The 19,862-nt window shown below is 37.0% G+C and overlaps 3 protein-coding genes across 4 annotated transcripts; 2 read left to right on the forward strand and 1 right to left on the reverse strand.

Annotated features, from left to right (window-relative positions):
* On the forward strand, nt 122-5,216 carry LOC105166635 (probable protein phosphatase 2C 38). 2 transcript variants are annotated; one of them, XM_011086074.2, is made up of 5 exons: nt 122-341; nt 828-1,353; nt 2,245-2,612; nt 3,591-3,827; nt 4,221-5,216. In XM_011086074.2, the coding sequence occupies exons 2-5, from the start codon at nt 1,020-1,022 to the stop codon at nt 4,434-4,436; spliced, it is 1,155 nt and encodes a 384-aa protein (XP_011084376.1). In that variant the 5' UTR covers nt 122-341; nt 828-1,019; the 3' UTR covers nt 4,437-5,216. The 2 variants fall into 2 exon arrangements, with proteins under 2 accessions (XP_011084376.1, XP_011084375.1); XM_011086073.2 differs by lacking the exon at nt 122-341 and adding an exon at nt 363-585.
* Nucleotides 5,300-8,032, reverse strand: LOC105166636 (CDP-diacylglycerol--glycerol-3-phosphate 3-phosphatidyltransferase 2). The gene is made up of 7 exons (XM_011086075.2): nt 7,426-8,032; nt 7,109-7,206; nt 6,955-7,005; nt 6,504-6,617; nt 6,313-6,369; nt 6,113-6,198; nt 5,300-5,989 (listed from the first exon to the last, which is right to left on the reverse strand). The coding sequence occupies exons 1-7, from the start codon at nt 7,907-7,909 to the stop codon at nt 5,869-5,871; spliced, it is 1,011 nt and encodes a 336-aa protein (XP_011084377.1). The 5' UTR covers nt 7,910-8,032; the 3' UTR covers nt 5,300-5,868.
* LOC105166637 (rab GTPase-activating protein 1-like) lies at nt 9,715-18,951 on the forward strand. Its single transcript, XM_020695231.1, has 16 exons — nt 9,715-10,321; nt 11,361-11,430; nt 11,584-12,180; nt 12,268-12,441; nt 12,542-12,655; nt 13,412-13,470; nt 13,664-13,730; nt 13,877-13,928; nt 14,030-14,122; nt 14,318-14,401; nt 14,531-14,952; nt 15,840-15,901; nt 16,874-16,943; nt 18,197-18,277; nt 18,372-18,473; nt 18,823-18,951. The coding sequence occupies exons 1-16, from the start codon at nt 10,251-10,253 to the stop codon at nt 18,949-18,951; spliced, it is 2,247 nt and encodes a 748-aa protein (XP_020550890.1). The 5' UTR covers nt 9,715-10,250.

Here is a 19,862-nt window from a genome sequence, read left to right on the forward strand (position 1 = left end):
CCCCCCCCCCCCCCCCCCCAAAAAGAAAAAGATAAATAAATAAAAAGGCAAGGAAATAGATAGTGACCATTGACTCTCCACTAAATTACTTTTTCCACTGATATTTTACCTGCTAAAAAGTGCAAGAGCGGTGGATCTTGCACAGTAAATTTTTGTTTTGGGGTACAAAATGAAAATTTTCAGATTCTAAATGAGCGTTGTGAAATACATTGGGTTTTGAAGGTGCAAACTGCAAAGTAGGGATTACCCATTTTTAGCCTGTAATTTGCATGGGAATTGCTAGAAATCTCCAAGAACCCAACCAGGAAAGAGGAAGCCCATTCAGAGTTGATTATATATATGTAAGTACTAGTTTAATGTATGCATATTTTATTTACATCAAAGCCATTGCACTCTTTCTCTCACTATCTTTCTCTCTCTTGATCTATCCCTTTTTTAACATAATAATTAAAAAAAAAAGAGAGAGAGAGAGGAAAAAAGGAACAATCTTTGCCCTCTTTCTCAAAGGATATCTTGAGTATCTAATTGAAAATTGTAATGGGATGTTCAGTTGTTGCCCCCATGATTGAAAGGCTCTGATTCTTGGTAATTTTCAGAATCTTCATTTCTATTTGTATTCTTTTTCTTTTTCTTACTAATTAAATGTGAATATATTTTGTGGGCTCTATACATTTCATCATATTTCCGTTCAATGCATCTTATTTAAAAGTCATTAACTGTTTGGTGTTGTTTTTTGTGCATTGTCTTTTGGGATTGTGCTATTTTCGGGAGGAACCTGTTTAATTTTGCTGGTTTCTTGGTTTTTTTCCTTGTTGTGCATAACACAGATTGATGGTTGTCTGCATTGTTTGATGACTGCATAAAGTTGGGAATTTATGATTTGGATTTGGAGCTAGGGAGGATAAAACATTGATTCTGGGGTTGGAGTTGCTCAAAGTTTTATATATCTGTTGTTTTTATTCGCTTTTGCTATATTGCGGGTTCATTTGAGTGAATAAGGAAAGAAAGTAGTATGAGCTATGGTGACCCCTACATGGAGAAAGCTTGTACTGCCATGTTGGAGGCCATTAGTAGATGATGACGGAGAAAATAGCAGCAATAGAGGGTATGAACTTATTGGCCGTTCCGATGGTTTGTGGTGGTATAAAGATTCAGGATACCACGTCAACGGGGAATTTTCGATGGCAGTAATTCAAGCCAATACTGTATTGGAAGATTACAGCCAGCTCGAGTCCGGGCCAATGAGCTCCACTGAGTCAGGTCCTCAAGGTACATTTGTTGGAATTTATGATGGGCATGCCGGTCCAGCAGCCTCAAGATTCTTAAGGGATCGACTTTTTGAAAATATTAAGAGTATGTTTCTCTCTCTTACGACATATTCTATTATTTAGTTTCCTCTTCAATATGCGGATTCTGTTGAAAATTAGTTGGATCTCGATAGTTTTTTCTGTTAGGCTGTAATTTTCCTTTTGCAGAATGTGCTTGACTTCCTTTAAAGTTGTAGGGCTTCTCTTAATTCTAGTATATCATATTCTACATGTTCTTTGCAGAACACATGATTTTGTGAGATTTAGTGCTGAATCAAACAATTATAGGAGTGGGAATCAAAGGTCAAACTTTGGAGAGGGGAAATAGTATATGATAAGCATTTTAACCTAAAATATGCTTTACATAATTGTGAAAAGATTATTTCCAAGTATCAGATTGGAAATTATGATGCCTCTATATATATAGATGGGAGCAATTGACATTTAGGTTAATTTCTTGAACTAATTGGGATAGGATATAGGAATCAAGTTTGCTCGTACGGACTATAAATTTTGAAGAAGTAGTTCAGTGTACGCTAAGTTCAGTCAACAGAATTTTACATGTTTTCTGTTTCTTTTGGCCGTCTGTGTGGGATATATGAGAGTGTTATTTGTTTTCATGCTTAACAGTTACCACTCGTAAGGACACACATAAACAGCCCATTATACTAATCTACCATTTTTAATTCACATGAGACATCTAGGTGGAAAGATCTAGTGTCAGTTCAGGAATTCGGTGAACTCTTTCACTATTATTATCATCAACAGCCAAAGTTAGAGTGGTCTGTCAAGACATACATAATGCTGAGAAGAAGAAAAGGAGTGACATACCTGCTTGTTGATTCTATATTTGAAATTTCTTGAGATTGCATGTAACTTTGCTTGAACTGCATCACTCTAATGCATATGTACTCACTTGACACCTATTCTTATGCAGAATTCGCATCAGATGATCAAGACATGTCAGCTGATGTTATAAAAAATGCGTATTTGGCAACAGAGGAAGAATTTCTTTCTTTGGTTAAAAAGCAATGGGAAACTAAACCAGAAATTGCTTCCGTGGGATCGTGTTGTTTGGTTGGCATTGTATGCAACGGATTTTTATACATTGCAAATGCTGGAGATTCCAGGGCAGTGTTGGGGAGACTTGATAAGGCTGAGAAAGAGGTCAAAGCCGTCCAGTTATCAGATGAACACAATGCAAATCTGGAATCTGTTCGGGAGGAATTACATTCGTTGCATCCCGATGATCCTCAGATTGTTGTTCTGAAGCACAAGGTTTGGCGTGTCAAGGGTATCATTCAGGTGACATTTAACTGTTAATTATCATTTTTGTTCTCTATCGTGAGATATTATTTCGATGCTCTAGTTGGCTTTAATTACAAAATCCTCTGGGCTATTTATTGTATTCTCTGGGAGTCGGCCTTGGTAAACCTTGACAAACTCATTTTACAAAATAATGTTGATTAGAGGGTTATCAGTATGACTCTACTCATTTTCTTGGCATGTGATAGTGAATTTCGTTAAACATTATGTGATGTTATTTGTGTGGAAAAAGCCTTCTAGTTTTAAAAAAGTGGAAAGAAAAGAATGAATAGATCTTTCCACAATGAGTTAGATGTCTGTTCCATAATTGATGTGTTGACAGAGAAATTATGCTGTAATTTTACAAAATTGAAGAACTTGATGTCCTGTTCTCCAACTATCATAAGTTAGTGCTATAAATCTGACATAATTTTAGTGTACAATATTGAAGAACTCAGTTGTCTCCTCTCTCCCTCTCTCTGTTTGTTTGTCTTCATGTATCTATGTACTTATGTCTGTGGTATATATACATATTGGATGGAGGGGGCTTTCGCACTACATTTTCATTTTTTATGTGGGGTGGCATGAGGATTTTTGTCGTAAACCGTAGTCTTTTGACATCAAAACATCAATGCTTAAGCTGTGGAACTTAACTATTGCTTTCCACGAGTCGGGATGAGATTTCCTGCAAAAGAGGAGAAATTGTTTACAATTAAAGTGGATGTTGAAAGGAACTATGACCGCATCGCTGTTCCATATCCTTTTCGCAAAAGCGCTCCAACATAGTCTGACCTAATACTAGTCTATAAATAATGAGTTGCAATATTGAACTTCTGTAATCTTTTTCAGCAAGATTCTAATGTAATAACTGTCACATTTGGTTTAATAAGACATGCTAATTATTTTAATTTTGATAAGAAATGCTGCAGACCACTTCTCTTGACTTGCCTTTCTAATATATATTTACTTCCATCTCAGGTTTCAAGATCAATTGGTGATGCCTACTTGAAGAAATCAGAGTTCAATAGACCGCCTTTGTTGCCAAAATTCAGATTGCCTGAACCATTCGAGAAACCAATCCTTTTGGCAGAGCCGTCAATACTCGTTAAGGAACTTTATCCTGAGGATCAATTTCTTATATTTGCTTCTGATGGCCTGTGGGAGCACCTTAGCAATCAAGAGGCTGTTGAACTCGTCAGCTGCTCTCCACGAAACGTATGATTTCTATGTTACTTGAGCTTTTCTTTTCTCATTTTCTTGGCCATGCCAAACAAAAAATAGTCCGGGCCACCCTCCCACCCGTCCCCTGACCACCAACATATTATTAGAGAGCTGCAGTGCGACTGGGCTCAAATTTACTCATTTCACGGAACATTAAAGGCAACTGGTTTATTAGGACAAATATTTTCCGGTTTGTCAAGTCTGAAGTTTACTAATAAGCATCAAAGGCAACCATTCGTTAGGCCATTATATGCTGATTATGAACCTTTTCCTGATCTCCGACATAGTATAGAAGAGACTGGTGGCTGATTTCATTAACTCACATATGGACATCTATGGTCATACCGTTTCCTGATTAAGAACCTTCTCTGTTTTGTTTATTTGCAGGGCATCGCCAGAAAACTCGTCAAAGCTGCATTGCACGAAGCAGCAAAGAAAAGAGAAATGAGATATTCGGACCTGAAAAAGATTGATAGGGGAGTGAGACGACATTTTCACGATGACATCACAGTGATAGTTGTATTTCTAGACTCCCATTTGGTTACTAGCAGTCCATTTGATGGACCGATTCTTTCAATAAAAGGAGGTTCATTTACCCCTTGAGATGCCAACACATGGTACAATCCTTCTTACAGAACCAGAAGGCTCCGTGTTTCGTTCAGCCAATGGGAAAAAGGAACATATGCAAGCATGTCAAGGTGATGTTTGGCATCTCAAGACTCTTGATAATGTTAATGATTATGCCAGGAAGATGCCAAGGGAGCATCGCTTCGAAATTTTTGCTGACTGGCATATGAAACAGGGATAGTTACCAGGTGATGAACAGGGGACAGTGATTTATTCTCTTAAGAATAATCCAAAAAGTTTCTTCAGAATGCTTGTGGTTCCTTCTGTCTGTTGATCATCATCCAGAATTCCAGACAAGTACACATCTCAGATTTGGTTGAAAGACTAGATGCTCTTGTTCTGACAATCTAAGCTCATCGTGGCTGGATTTCTTGACATTTGAGTATCCATGGAGTTTAGTAGAATTGAGGATAGCCAGTTTCTTTGCCTGAACTGCTAGTACTGGTTAATACATTGAAGTTGAGTTCTTTTTGCCTTGGGCATGAGCCACAAACATCAACCTTTCTGACCACCAAAATACATGAAAATGCAACATTTCATTTGGAGTTTCAGATTTCAAGTCCATAAATGTGGATTTGTGTGTGTGTGTAGACTGTGAGAGCCGTCTGAGTTGTATCACCAGAATTTGCAGCCCCAGGGCATGATGTAATAGTAACAAGCTGGTTTTGCCACTAGCCACCTGTAGAAGACCTTGAATATAAAACTAGAAGGCAAATCTTTGCATTGTCCATATAACAAGCTCCTGTTTGAAATGAATTTAGGTGAACTCTGCTGATCAGATTGGAAACATAAAGAGTACAAATCAAACCACAACATGTACGTTTCACAATTTTTGCAACATATTACATGACGTTTTTTACAACATATTAATCAACAGAAAAATGTGGCCGTGCTTTTCTTTTTTACAAATCTTCAAAAACCAATGACTGATGATTCTAGCTTGAACAGTCAACCAGAGAGCCACATGTGTGCAAAAATAAATTTTTAGCTGCTTGCATAAAATTCAGGCACACAAGTTCCAGACTGTTTATGCTACAAGTGTAGTTAAGGACTGCCAAAATCATCATGATACCCAAAGGAACCATTAGTGAGCAGCATCTAGACCGAGTTTAGCCCCAACAAATTTCCGGAGGATGGAAAACTTGGGACCCCCACATGCTGGTTGATGATTTATTAGTCAGTAAAACAAATGCTAGAAGGCTGCAATATGTTCAGCCAATATCTTTTCTTGCATTCCTGGACCATAGAACTTTCACAGGATCGAACTCAAGTGTAGCTGAAGAATCACCAATATGTGCAGTGTCTCCTCATCCGTGTCTAGAGAGTACTGTCACCGTGTAGAAAAGGATGATGCCAATCTCAGCTCTAACAGATATGAATCAAGAAATACAACTGATGGTCGATGTTACTACAGCAGCAGCACTTTCCATATCTTCCTCATATACACAAGCAATGACCATAAGGAGAGCCATGATGATATGTAGAGCAACACTACCCCAGAAGATACAAGAGCTCCTGAACCTACAAGACTGTACACGGACACACACACACACAGAGAAGACAGTTGCATACATCAGAAAATTACACATACAATCTCCAAAACTAAAATAATCTACACTGAAATTACATCAAAAAAAAGATAGGGAAAATACCTTCCATCTCTGGCAGCCAAAAGCATGGTCAATGCAGTCATCTGTGTGGCAGTTTTCCATTTCCCTAGATTATTAACTGCAACAGCCTGGGCGAGGGGCAGAGCAAGAGATTTTCAGTGGATTCACTAATGGAAGCAAGTAAATTTACAGGCCAATGAACATTTTCATAATGGCAAGATATGTGTGCTTGAGTTTTGAACCTCTAAAAGCTTTCTGTCTTGGGAAGCAGCCCACTCCCTGACCGCAGACATGGTTATCTGCAAGTTGATGACTTAGTCAAACATGTAAATGCATGTAATGTACCAAATTAAACAAAAGTAAGTAATGTTGAAAAGGACAGAAACTGCTCTTGAAATAGATATTTCCAGCACTCAAATACTTAGGATCTTACCTCTCTACCAATTATGGCAATTGCAGGCACAGTCAACAGCCATGGCGCTTGTCCAAACATACCAGCTTCAAATGGTCTGGTACACAACAAGATCAAGGTGGCAGCTACCATAAGCTGCATCAATTAAAAAAGACAACTATAAGGTCCTCCTGCATTAGCTTGGCCAACATTGTTTCAACTTTCCGAAAAAAGTTGAGCATTAGTTCGTAGTTCAAAGAATGTCGGCTCTTAGAGTCCATACATTCAAAGAGTATCCCTGAATTCAAAGTTTGGGCTTTTACTCTCACTCATACCACCCTAAAATACTATAATCTTTTCTTATAATGGCTCTTTATTTTATAGCTTCACTTATCTTTCATATGATTTCAAGATAACAGTGGACTAAAAACTTAAATCAGAAGATTTATACTCGGGCAAATATATATAAGTGTGCCAAAATCGTCAGTGTTACCTTATCAGCCACCGGATCCAAAAATGCACCAAATTGAGTACCCAATTTCATCTGTTATGCAAATATACATGAACATGCATGTCAGGAAATGGAGACAACATAGATAAACCTCATCTTATGTTTTCGAGAAATTTTGAAGGTTGAAAAGAAGCACCTTTCGAGCAAGGTAACCGTCGAGCCAATCTGTAATGGCAGCTGCAATGAAGATTCCCGTTGTAGCAGCAGGTCCCCACCAGCTCTCAACATAAAAAGCTTGTACAGAGATACCAAATGTCAATTCATCAATTTTACCACTGCTAAAAAATGGTGCACACAAAATAGACTGAACTGGATATGAAATCAAAATCAGAACTTAAGCAACTGGAAAGAACTCAATAGCAAATGTTTCCATCATTATTTTCTGATGCACTGTTGACCAACTCACAGATTGAAAAGCTTAAACAAAGAGGAGGTACAGAATTCAGTGCATACTGCTGACGAGAAGCGGGACGGCGACAACACGGCCAATTGTCAGGATCGTAGGCAATGTGAGCAATTTAGACGGCTCCGCCGGCCGTTTCTCTCCGTCCTTTTGCGGCGGCTGCAACACATCAGGTTCGTTGCATTGGCTGTCGACCCTGCCATTGACAGTGGCACCCATTTGAGTTCCGAAATCACCGTTTGTGCTGCGCTGTAAATGAACGACTTGCCCTTTGTTCCTACAATCGGAGGTGTAGAAGTGAAGATTCCGCCCGTTTTTCCCGCTACGGAAAAAGTGGGAGGCAATATCAACGTTCGAGGCGGATGCGCATAGGGTTGTCCTACACCAGAACCCGGCGAAGTACTTGAGCCGGGGAATTGGCCTCGAATCGACGGTGGCGGTGGTGGAGGATGTGGAGGAGAAATTGTTGAGCAATCTGTAGGGTTTACGAGCGTGAACGATAGTGAAATTGGTGAGCTTGAGGGCGCCCGGCATGGTGGATGGTGATGGGGTATAGGTTAACTGCACACGGGAGCTCAAGTTAGCGCCGGAGGCTTACGTCAGCAGAGGTGGTCCAGCTGGAGAAGGGGAACTGCCAATTATGGTTTGGTTGTAAATATTGAAGAAAATTCAGTTTTGATACACAAATTGTTGAAATTTCGAAAAAGCACCCATGAAGTTTCGGAATTTCCAAAAAGGTACGAATAATTACAGTCATTTTAATCTTACACCAAAATTTTAGGGTGTTGGTATTCTCACCCCATTTTCAATTTTTTCTTTAAAACTCGAATTGTTTATTGAATTTAAAAGTAGAAATAGTTGTATTTTCAATATAATACACTTACATTATAATACATTATCAGAACTCAAATCTATTTGCGACAAAATCAAGAAGTCAAGATGTTCGGAACTCAAAAATTAAGGTCTACACTTAACTTAGCTGACACTTGTTAGTGCCCATTAACCAGACCAAAGCACTTGTAGCATATGATAACTCAAACTACTCAACGGACATGTCACCACCAGACATTCACAATAGACAGACGCATGAACTGTCAACGCGGTAATAGATAGTTAGATAATTTGGAAAAAAAAATTGAGACAAGGAGTTGTGCTAAGTTAGCTGAAACATGTAACAAACTCTTCCTAAACAAACGTTCGTTACCTTTTGATGTAGCAATAACACTTCGTACTCACGTAGACCGTCATCCAATTGGATCAATCAACAACTGTGAAAGTAAACTTGCCCTACAATCGCAAGATGGAGGAGCCGGCTCAACAACATTTTAGATTTTCTCAATATTTTTGCACATTTTTTAGAACATGTTATTTTTCTTGCATACTTTTTCATTTGCCTGCTAGTATCTAGATATGTAATTCATTTTTATTTAAATCTCAGTTAAAAACTGTTGCTGTCTTAAACATCATAAAATAGCCGATTATATCTTCCAACATTTTACGGTGTTAGCTCCGATGAGCAATAACTATCAATTTTTATTTCAATGAAAAATTATTGGGTGCTCAATTTCAGTTCGATTAATGAAAATTCATTTAAATTTAATTTGTTAAGCATAGCATACTAAATTTGAACAAATTTTGTTTATTCAATAAACTTTTAGATTTGGCTCAAACTCGTTATGATTAATAAAAAGTTAAAAAAGAAAATAAATCGTAAAGTATCAAATTACTATAACTCAACTCATGTTGAGTTCAATCAAATTTTATTTTATTTCATTTAATTAAAAAGATACAATAAAAATTATTACATTGTGTAGACACATCAATGTGCGTTAGCTGCTAGTTATATATAACTTATGAGAGATTTAGGCCTCATTTGATTCGTGTGATTAGGCATGATAAAATTAATAATCATGCATAATCACACCTTTTGTTCACATTATTAGAACCCAATATTTATATTAGGTCCGATATTACAATCTTAGTTTTCCATTTTTATTTTTTTTATTGTTGTGAAAAGTTTATATTTTTATTATTATTTACAGTATATTTTAAAATATAAAATATATAATATACATGCAGAAAAAACGAGTACCTATAGCTTTATATAATTGAAGAGTACTATTTTAGTGTGTTCAGTATTTATGATATGTTATTTTCTATTTATTTTTATTTCTTCTAACTTCCACATATTATCCTTTTTGTTTTTTTTCTCAATCTTTTTCAATAATTTCTGGTAAGTTTTTTTTATTTTTTAATGTTTGATATCTATGGAATTAATTAATATATATTGTTTAAAATGAAAATTAATTCTCAAAAATATGAAGCCTACATAGGAAAGAAGTGTGAGAAGTAGTACAAATTGAGTGAGTCCCCTTCACCCCAACCGCCCACTCCCAAGAAATTGCTCACCTTTTTGCGGTTTGAAGTATGAACAATCTTCTGATATTGAGATATCTGATCGCCTTTTTGGCTGCAAAATTACTCCTCTGCTCTACCATTACTCGAACTCCGTGCTAAGCAATCAGTAATCACTCCCTTTCTCACATGTAAACCATTTTTCTCTGACGGTAACCTCGCGCTTTCCATGTGATAATGATGCCACCCCCTTACCCCACACACTACACGCACTGGCGCGCCGAACCTACTTACTCAGTGAGACCACTCACTGCTGTAGCCAAGAAGCAAGAAAACAGGGGGACCCCATTTCACATTTATTGACTGTACGGTTTTCCTTCTGTTGCAGAGATTTAGGGGGGAGAGTTAAGTAGATAGATCGAGCCCGTCAAAGTAAGGAGACCCAGTAAAGGATAAAGAGGAAAAAAGCTATTTTTGGAGGTGGGATTGGTTTTTTTTTTTTTTTGTATTGGTTCCGATAATGAAGGCCAAAGGGGCGTCGGCGGCGGTTGTGCTAAACCCTGTTCCTGTTATTTCTTTTGATCACAAGAGGTATTGCAATGTGCTTTGTATTTCCCCACGTGTCGGCCATTTTTGCTTTCTTGCATTGCTTTTATTTTATGATCTGTCACTCTGGTGTTAACCTCTGCTTCACCTTAGTTCAGCCGCAGTTTGAAAAATGAGTCTGTCGATTTTCTTGGGTTCTTCGGGTTTTGAGGTTTTCTGTTGCTTTGCTCTTGGGTTCTGCGACATTACAAATAAATCCAATTTGAGAGTATTTATTATCGAACTGGCTATTATGCTCTCTCTGTTTTCTTTTTCTTTTTCTTTCTTTTTTTTTTTTTTTGTATAAGAGATTTCTGGTTGACTGGCTATGATTAAGGTTTTTGGGGTGTAAATTGATGTCGAAGTGCACCGATGAGGTTTCCTCTCCGGCTTTCAGTTTTTCCTATTTTCTTGATAAAAAATATTCTAATAATTTCACCAGATTCATAACATTGATTTTACTGGATCCAAGAACATGGAAAGTTGATTAGTTGTAAATTTGAACAAAAAGTTACTTTTCAGTGTGATTTGCATTCAAACAAAGTTTGACGTAGCAGTTGTGATGGTGGGACAATGCTAAAACCATTTTACAGTGAGGTTGTTGCTATTAATCTGAGTAGGCAGTTTTTGGAGGCTGATAGCATGTATGTGGGATGAGAAGAACTACTACAAACTTTTGGTACAGGGGACCTAGAAATATGAATAAGTGCAATATATATGCACAATCTTGGTATTGCTCTGGTAACTTTTTCACCAATCATCTCCTAATTCGCATCTTTTATTCCATGAAACTGTAAGAGAAAGAGATACTTCATGTGGGGTGATTCTAACTCTCTGTTTGTTTAAAACAGAAATTCCGTGGAACTAAAATAAATGCGTGATATCTGGACAGATTTTATTTCTGTATCCTGGTTTTTCCTCAAATTATTTTCTTTTTTGCATTTTTGCCTTTAAAATTAATAAAACCTGAAGGAAAGGCTGGAGATTATCATCACAAAGAGTAATTGCTTGATTCTGCATTTTAATTTGGAAATTGCATGAGCAGGGATGCTTATGGGTTTGCAGTGAGACCTCAGCATGTACAACGATATCGGGAATATGCTAACATCTACAAGGTTTTCCCATTCTCCCTATGAACTCAATTTCTGTCGGTTACGAATTTTTTAAATACTTTTAGGAGGAGAAAACCATCAAACTGGCCACTGCCTTGCCTTACTTTTCAAAGTAATTAATTACTAATAAATATATGTCATCTGATGTGATTTTAGGAAGAAGAGGAGGAGAGATCAGATCGATGGAAGGAATTTCTGGAAAGGCAATCAGAATCTGGCTTATTTGATACCCATAATGCTGCAAATTTGAATTTTGAATCAGTGAATCTAACAGCTGATGATAATTCCAAGAATGCTGGTGAACCGGAGGATTCAAATGATAAGACTAACCATGAAAGTTTGAAAAAGGAAAATGAAGTGCAATCTGCAACAGATGTTAAAATTCACCGCGTACAAATATGGACAGAGATCAGGCCATCTCTTCGCGCCATAGAAGATATGATGAGTGCTCGTGTGAAAAAGAAGGACACTTCAATTAAAAATGAATCAGTGCCTGGTGCAGGAAAGCCAATTCCTCCCCTAGAAGAGGCTAAACCTGGGAAAGGAGCATCTGAAGACGACTCTGAGGAAGAGTTTTACGATTTGGAAAGATCAGAATCAGATCCTGTTCAAGACATAAGTTCAGGAGATAGTGTTCCTGCTCCAACTGTGGGGGCGGCTCACAATGCTACTAATTCAGAATCTCTACCTCCTTGGAAGGAAGAACTGGAGTGTCTTGTTCAAGGAGGGGTGCCAATGGCACTAAGGGGCGAAGTAGGAAAAGATCAAACATTCTTGATAATTCTCTTGCTGATTTTTCCCTCTATACTCTTTATTAATTCTTTTCACTTGAAATTACAGCTTTGGCAAGCCTTTGTTGGTGTTAAAGCACGTCGAGTGGAAAAATACTATCATAATTTGCTTGCTCCAGACAATTGTGTCAGAAGCAATAACAATGAACTGGAGGATAAGATTCATGAGTCAAATCCAGAATGTGCAGGTGTACCTGAAAAATGGAAAGGCCAGATTGAGAAGGTTATTCATTCTTCTTCACCTGTGTGGTATTTTACTAACAATTCTATTTTTTAAATATGGCTGCGACTAGAAATCCAATTTTATTACCTTTGCAATGCAGGACTTGCCTCGAACTTTTCCAGGCCATCCTGCTTTAGATGATGATGGTAGAAATGCTTTAAGGCGTTTGCTTACTGCGTATGCCCGCCATAATCCTTCTGTTGGCTACTGCCAGGTAAGTCTACTTCAAAGAACCTTTTAGAAAGACTATCTTACATGTCAATTAATGATAAGTTCTTTTTTAATATTTGATGCTTTCTGAAATATGGTTGTTCTCCCATGAAGACTTGTCACAGTATCATTACTATGAAGTTCTTGCCACTTTAAACTTATTTATTTGGGTGGATCTACTCATCCAAAGAATTGCATCTCTGAAGCAGCATGGAGCAGAAGAAATAGCCAATCTTCTAAAGCCTTCTCTTGATTTGTTTTCTACAATTTCTTTTTGGTTTATATATGCTCTGCCCTGTTTGTCAGTGTATTTTTCTTTTTTGGATGGGTGGGGTGTGTGTGCGTCTAGCTGCTGTAATTCTAATACTTTTGGATTATCCACAAGTCTCTCTCATCTAGATATTTGAAAGTTTTGTTTAGATCAAGAATTCTGCACGACCTCCCAGTTGGATAATTGTTGTCTTTCTTCGTTAATCATTAGCATCTTACAGTGTCAGCTCTGAAAGAATTGAAGCGCTTATGAGTTTTTGGGTTTATACAGAATGTTGTTTACTAAAATATTAAGGGAAACTGTTTCATATAGTCCGAGGACTCTTTTATTCTGGAAGTCTGTTGCAATTTTTAAATGTCTTTTACATCTATTTTGTTCTTTTTTTTAAAAAAAAATCAGTAAGTACCAGGCCTTCCAGGCTTATGTTTTGTGCTGCAATCAGATATCTTGTTGTAGGGCGCTGCTGATGCTTATATCTAATGCATGCAGGCTATGAATTTCTTCGCAGGCTTGTTATTGCTTTTGATGCCCGAGGAAAATGCATTTTGGTGGGTTGAATCTTGGTTCACTTTTTTTTGCATGTTATTGTATACCCATTGTTGTGAAACTGTAAAATTGCTGGCTACGTAACATGTCGTATTGCAGATTATAATGTTTTCACTTAGCCTCATTGAATAATTTTTTTTAGATGCCCTCGATCTTATTAAACTAGATATATCTCATGAGTTAATTAAATTTCAGGGCTTTAATGGGTATCCTAGATGACTATTTTGATGGCTATTATTCAGAAGAAATGATAGAATCTCAGGTATTCCTAGGCTTTTGTTTGCCAGCTGTTCCTTTACATGAAGAACAAATTCCCACCAATTTATCAAACATTTCTCTGAAATAGTTACACATGATAAAATGGTGTAAGATGATTAAGGTTCTCGTGTTAAATTATGTCTTTGGCAGGTTGATCAACTTGTTCTTGAGGAGTTGGTGCGCGAGAGATTTCCCAAACTAGGTTTGTTCCTTTTGGTAGCTTTTCTTTTACATACCCTTTCATAACGAGTATTCTATCCAACCATCTTTTTCTGCTCCTCATTAATTTTTTTTGTGCCACAGTAAACCATCTGGATTATCTGGGAGTGCAGGTGGCATGGGTGACTGGGCCGTGGTTCCTTACGATATTTATGAATATGCTTCCATGGGAAAGTGGTGAGGTTCTTTATCTCAGTCATGCAATATTAATTGGAAAAAATCATGAATTTGGATATCATTGCTAGGTAACCTTGAAACTTGATACCATTGCCTTACAGGAAACCCTGCATTCTGATCCTACTTATTAACTTTAGGGTCATCCATTTTTCAATTCTTACACCCTTAAACCTGATTAATTCTGTATTCCTTCAGTTCTTAGGGTCTGGGACGTACTTCTCTATGAAGGAAATCGTGTAATGCTATTCCGGACTGCACTCGCTTTAATGGAGTTATATGGTACTGGCAAATATTTTTTGATTTATTTATTTGATAAAAGAATAGGATATAATGTAAGTTTGTCTGCTCATATGAAACTTTGTTGGCTTTTCTTCCGGATGAAACTTATCTTTGTTCAGTTTTGTGCAGGACCTGCATTGGTTACAACCAAGGATGCTGGAGACGCAGTCACACTGCTTCAGTCGCTAGCAGGCTCCACTTTTGATAGCAGTCAACTTGTCTTGACAGCTTGCATGGCTTACCAAAATGTTAATGAAAAGAGATTACAAGAACTGAGAAATAAACATCGACCTGCTGTCAAGGCTGCACTGGAAGAAAGATCGAAGGGGTTTAGAGTTTGGAGGGACTCCCAGGTTCTGGCTTCAAAGTTATATAATTTCAAACAGGCTCCTGATTCAACAATGGTAGGAACTGATAAACCAGAAGGAACGAATGCTGACATCAATGATAATGTTTCACACTTGGATGCTTCATCTGATAATGTGAATGGGCCATATATGAGCTTGAATGGTGACATGGAGGTAGATCCTGGTAAAGATCTTCAAGAGCAGGTAGCTGTTTATTTATTTTTCCAGCATATCATACCACAATAGCCATATATGGACTCTTATCCCCTACTTGTTCCCATTTTTCAATAAGTTTCTTTGACTTACATTCACACTTGTCATGCTTATTTCTTGCCTCGGAGTGTTCTACTTTAAGAGTTTGTTCGATTGGAACGCCTGCACCGCTAGCACACTGATGATTCTCTAACATCATCCTTTATTAGCATGACTCCCATAATGAGCTATTGTTACTCGACTTAGTATACCGGAAGGACTTTAGATTCAACTTTATGTATCACCTCTCCTATTTAGGGATCTGTAACTACCTTGAGGAACTCTTTCTCCTTGTTTCTATAAGTAACTGCTTCTGTCTTTCCCAATTACAGATTATATATTTTATTTGTTCTATAATAATAGTAAACAACAGCAACCATAAATATTTGAACCAAATACGTCAAGAATTCAAAGTAAACTAGTACGAATACATGTCAATGGTTAGTATCTTAGTGTTCTTTCTTGGATTCACTTCAGTAATCTTGAACTTGAGATGCAGGCTCTCTTTTGACAAGTATTTCTTCCTTTTTGTGGAGATTGTTTATATTAACTACCATCTAATTAACAAACAAAATACCTGCTGGATAGGTCTTATACTATATGAAAAATTACTGTTTTGCATCTTTTGTCTTTCTCCTGATTTTTTTATTCATATTGTTCCTCATTTTTTGTTGGAAGTATGAATAAGAATTATGATAGTTTTGAATTTAAAAATGTTTTGTCCTTCTCGCATGCATAGGATATACCGTTTACAGTTACTGATCCTATATTTAGTAAACAGTAAATAGTGTCTCTTATCGAACATTTTTTTGACCATGTAAGCCATTGATTTTATTCAGGCGGTGTGGCTTAAGGTTGAGCTGTGCAAGCTGCTTGAGGAAAAACGATGTGCTGAGCTTAGGTGAGAACAAATCTATAGTAGTCTGGAGTTCCAATTGCTTGCTGAAGCTATCATTTTCTAGTTGATAACCTCCTATTTGATCCAGCTCCCTTAGGACAGACATTTCTGTGCTTCTAGACTGAACACCCCACTTAATTTGTAGGGAACTTTAAACATTATCAAGTGTTCAAAATAACTTCCCTCCTGCTTTGACCAGGAAATAACCTGTTACCTTATATATTTGTCTTTCTTGAGAAACAAGGTCGGAATCTCATTGCCTGCATCCCCTAAGGATAAAGCATATGCTTATGTGTCACTTCACTTCATCTATAACACAAGCAGAAATCTAGATTAGAATTATGTAGTTTCTACTTTCAATGAACTTTGTGCAAGTTATACTAGTCTCACTTGATGTGGACTCCCCAAGCCCCCTTTCCCCTCATTGCTATGGAAGCTTGTACATGGTACTATCCTCTCTGATGATGCTGAAGGATGTCCATGTCTTTGAAACGATAAAAGTCTCTAGAATTAACACTTGGAATGGTCCTTAACACACAAATTTCTTATATTTAAATAGGAAATGGTTCTGATAGCCAATATTCATTCCATGATTTTGTTTCTGTGCTCTGTTAAGCATAATTAGCTGTAAGGTTAATGCTTTATTAATGTTGCAATTCTGATCATTAATCAAGGCTTACGATAAAAATATATGTTGCGATTTTTTTTTTTTTTTGGAAAAAGATTAAGGAAATCACGAGATATGGATAATTCACATTCACCGTGTTGATCTGCACTAACCTTTAGGTAGTCCATTTTAGGGAGTGCAATCCACCAGCTCAATAATTTGCTTGACATGTGAGTTGCAGTAGTGTGATTTAAGGCCTTTGCAGATAAGATAAAATGCTGTCATCTTAAAGCAGAAATTTATGTTAGCATGTTATAATCCCATGTCCCATGTTACTGAGTTATTAATATTTAGTTTTCTCTGTACAGGGCAGAAGAGCTTGAAATAGCACTAGTGGAGATGGTTAAGCAGGATAATCGGCGACAATTGAGTGCAAGGGTGTGTAAGAAGCTCGATGCACACTGCTTGTTTTCCTTTTCGTTTTGTCACAATAATGCTTGTGGAAATATATGTGGACATGTGCACTAGTATGTGCTAGCTATCCATGACTTTTCCTACTGGAGGGTTGTTTGCGCAAGCTTATTTTAAGCGCTTATCAGCTTTTTGCTAAAAATAAATTGACAAGGTGTTTTTGATTTATCCTATGCTTTTCAATGAATAAGATGATCTAAGTAAAAGTCATAGACAACTCTCAACCAACGTAGCGAACTTCTATAACTTATTGGTAAAATTGCAACGATTAAGTAGTTTTCCCAAACAATCCAACGTAAGCCTTTTTTCACTTTTAAATTTTGTTTTCAAATACTCCCAACTTTCAGTACTGCTGATTTTCAACTCTTCCAACAATTTATTTCCACCACAAGAAACACAGAAGATATTGCAAACACCCCTTGTGAGTTTGTTTGGACGGTGAGAATTGATTGTACAAGGGAAATGAAAGTGTGAATGAGTCTAGGAAAAAGTTTTGTTTGGTTGAAAGAATAGATGGAAGTAAAACAAGGTGTAGATGAACCTCTTCGGATTCCATTTTTCTCTTTGTTCAAAATTGGGTAGAAGAGCGAGAGTAGCTTGAAAGACAGAAGATCCCCATTTGGATTTTTATTTATCATATTATTCAGAGATACAATTTATGTCCAACTTTGTTTTATTTTCTATCTTTCCGCTACCATGTACTCCTTCTGCAACTAGATTAGTCTCTATATATATCTTTTTTTATGCTGTCATCCATGGCACAAAAACAAAATATTGCAGTCTCATTCTTATTTTTTGCTTACTGAAGAGATTTCAAGTTAGTTAATTTATGAGTTCATTTTGATTGGTTAAATTATTTATATGGTAATTTATTTGTTATCTAGCCAAAAAGATTAATAGATAAAGCTAGATAAAATAATCTTTTCATCCCACCTTATTTTTATTAAACTGATAAGGGTAAGTATTTAAATCTTCTTCCATATGGATCATAACAAACAACTTGAACAACTTGAAGGAAAGTATTATATAAAATTACATAGTATATAACTTTTTAAGCTAGTGCGTCAAGTAGATATGTAAGTGTTGATTATAGCAGCAGAGGCAGGATACCATCTTCTGCATTTACAATCTGGTCCGTAATTTAACCTAGGTAGTGTTCTTCTTTTGGGATTTTCCTTGATTTATTCAACCTGATAGCAAGCATCTGTTTCTGGCTTTAGGTTGAGCAGTTAGAACGAGAGGTCTCTGAGCTTCGGCAACTACTCATTGATAAGCATGAACAAGAGAATGCCATGCTTCAGGTAAGACTAGTGCTCTAAGATTGAGTTACAATTACACCAATTTTTCACGATTGGTTTGTTCCAGTATGGTAATTGCATTCCTGTTTACTTTTAGATCTTAATGAGGGTGGAACAAGAACAGAAGGTGGCAGAGGATGCTCGCATATCTGCCGAGCAAGATGCTGCTGCCCAGAGATATGCAGCACAAGTGCTTCAGGTTTCTTTCTCCTTTTCTTAGTAGTAGTAGTAGCTGTAGTGTTGTTACCCCCTACGTGTGGCAGTTTACGCATCTTGATCCCCATTTGGGGCTTTTATAACAGTGACATCATTTGATGCAAGTAACATTATTATATGACGTAAATTGTCATCTTCAGAAAACCATACAATTTGCTTTTCCAGCTGTTCACGATTCCTCATTCATGATAGTTTGCTGCATAACCTGCAGTGGTAGTATGGTTTCAAGATGTGCATCCAGACTAGACATTTTGTCTGCTTAGTTTCCTTTAATTTTTTTCGATTGTAGATATATTGAATTTGTGCTGCACTCTTGCATTGACCGCATGCAGGAGAAGTATAAAGGAACAACTGCTGCCCTGGCTGAGATGGAAAAGAGGGCAGTTATGGCCGAGTCCATGCTGGAAGCAACCTTGCAGTACCAGTCAGGGCAAAACAAAGCACTGTCTTCTCCTCGGTAATACAAGCTTTCTTTAAATGTATTTTTAAATTGATTTACTCCATGTCCCTTTATTTTTTTTTTCCCATGTTGTTACTATTGCTGTTGCTGCCAGCAATAGTTGTAAAGAAAGGGCAAGCACAACATTTACAATTCCACCATTTCCCCCTATTAATATATTCCTTGTCTATGGAGAAAGGGCATCCTTATAGTTCAAATTTATCTTAATGTTCTTTGCAGATCGCCACAGCAAAGCAATCAGGATACTTCACAAGAAACACCAACAAGAAAGATTAGTTTGCTATCCAGACCATTTGGACTAGTACCCCCAACACACACACCAAAATACCTAGAATGAATCTTGGTTCATGGCTTCATTAGTATTCCTCTAATTTTCAAGTTCCTGTGGTTCTATTCCTATTGCTTTTAGTTAACAATAGGTTAACTTTATGTAGTGTAGCTCTTTAAATCCCAACTCCAAAGTTGAAGTTTTCTTTATTAGAAGTTAGCATAATAGACCAAAGTCCCTAATAACCTCAGAAGCTAAATCCCATTTCCGATTAAAACTAAACTAATTAGAAAATTGTTGAGCCAAATTCTTCTTCAAATGGCATCTTGCTCTGTTCATTTCATGACCCCCAAGAGGAGTCTAGTTGGAATGAGGTCATACGGGTGTGACTGATACTATGTGCACAAAATGGGGGGAAAGGACCAAAAAAAACACTTCCAATCACCTGCCTAGAATAGTCAGGAAAGTTGCTTTCTCCACCTATCAGAAGTATTTCATATTTTTCTTGCTGTTCTGTATCTGTAGTAAACAGGGGAAATTATTGACTGGTACCTTCTTTAGAAATCTAGATACATGCACGGAAGGCAGCTCATTTTAATATTTAAAAGTTTTAACCATTGGGCAGTATAATTTGACCCATTAAT

The sequence above is a fragment of the Sesamum indicum genome, linkage group LG7 (genome assembly GCF_000512975.1).
Source record: "Sesamum indicum cultivar Zhongzhi No. 13 linkage group LG7, S_indicum_v1.0, whole genome shotgun sequence".
NCBI classification, from domain to species: Eukaryota; Viridiplantae; Streptophyta; class Magnoliopsida; order Lamiales; family Pedaliaceae; genus Sesamum; species Sesamum indicum.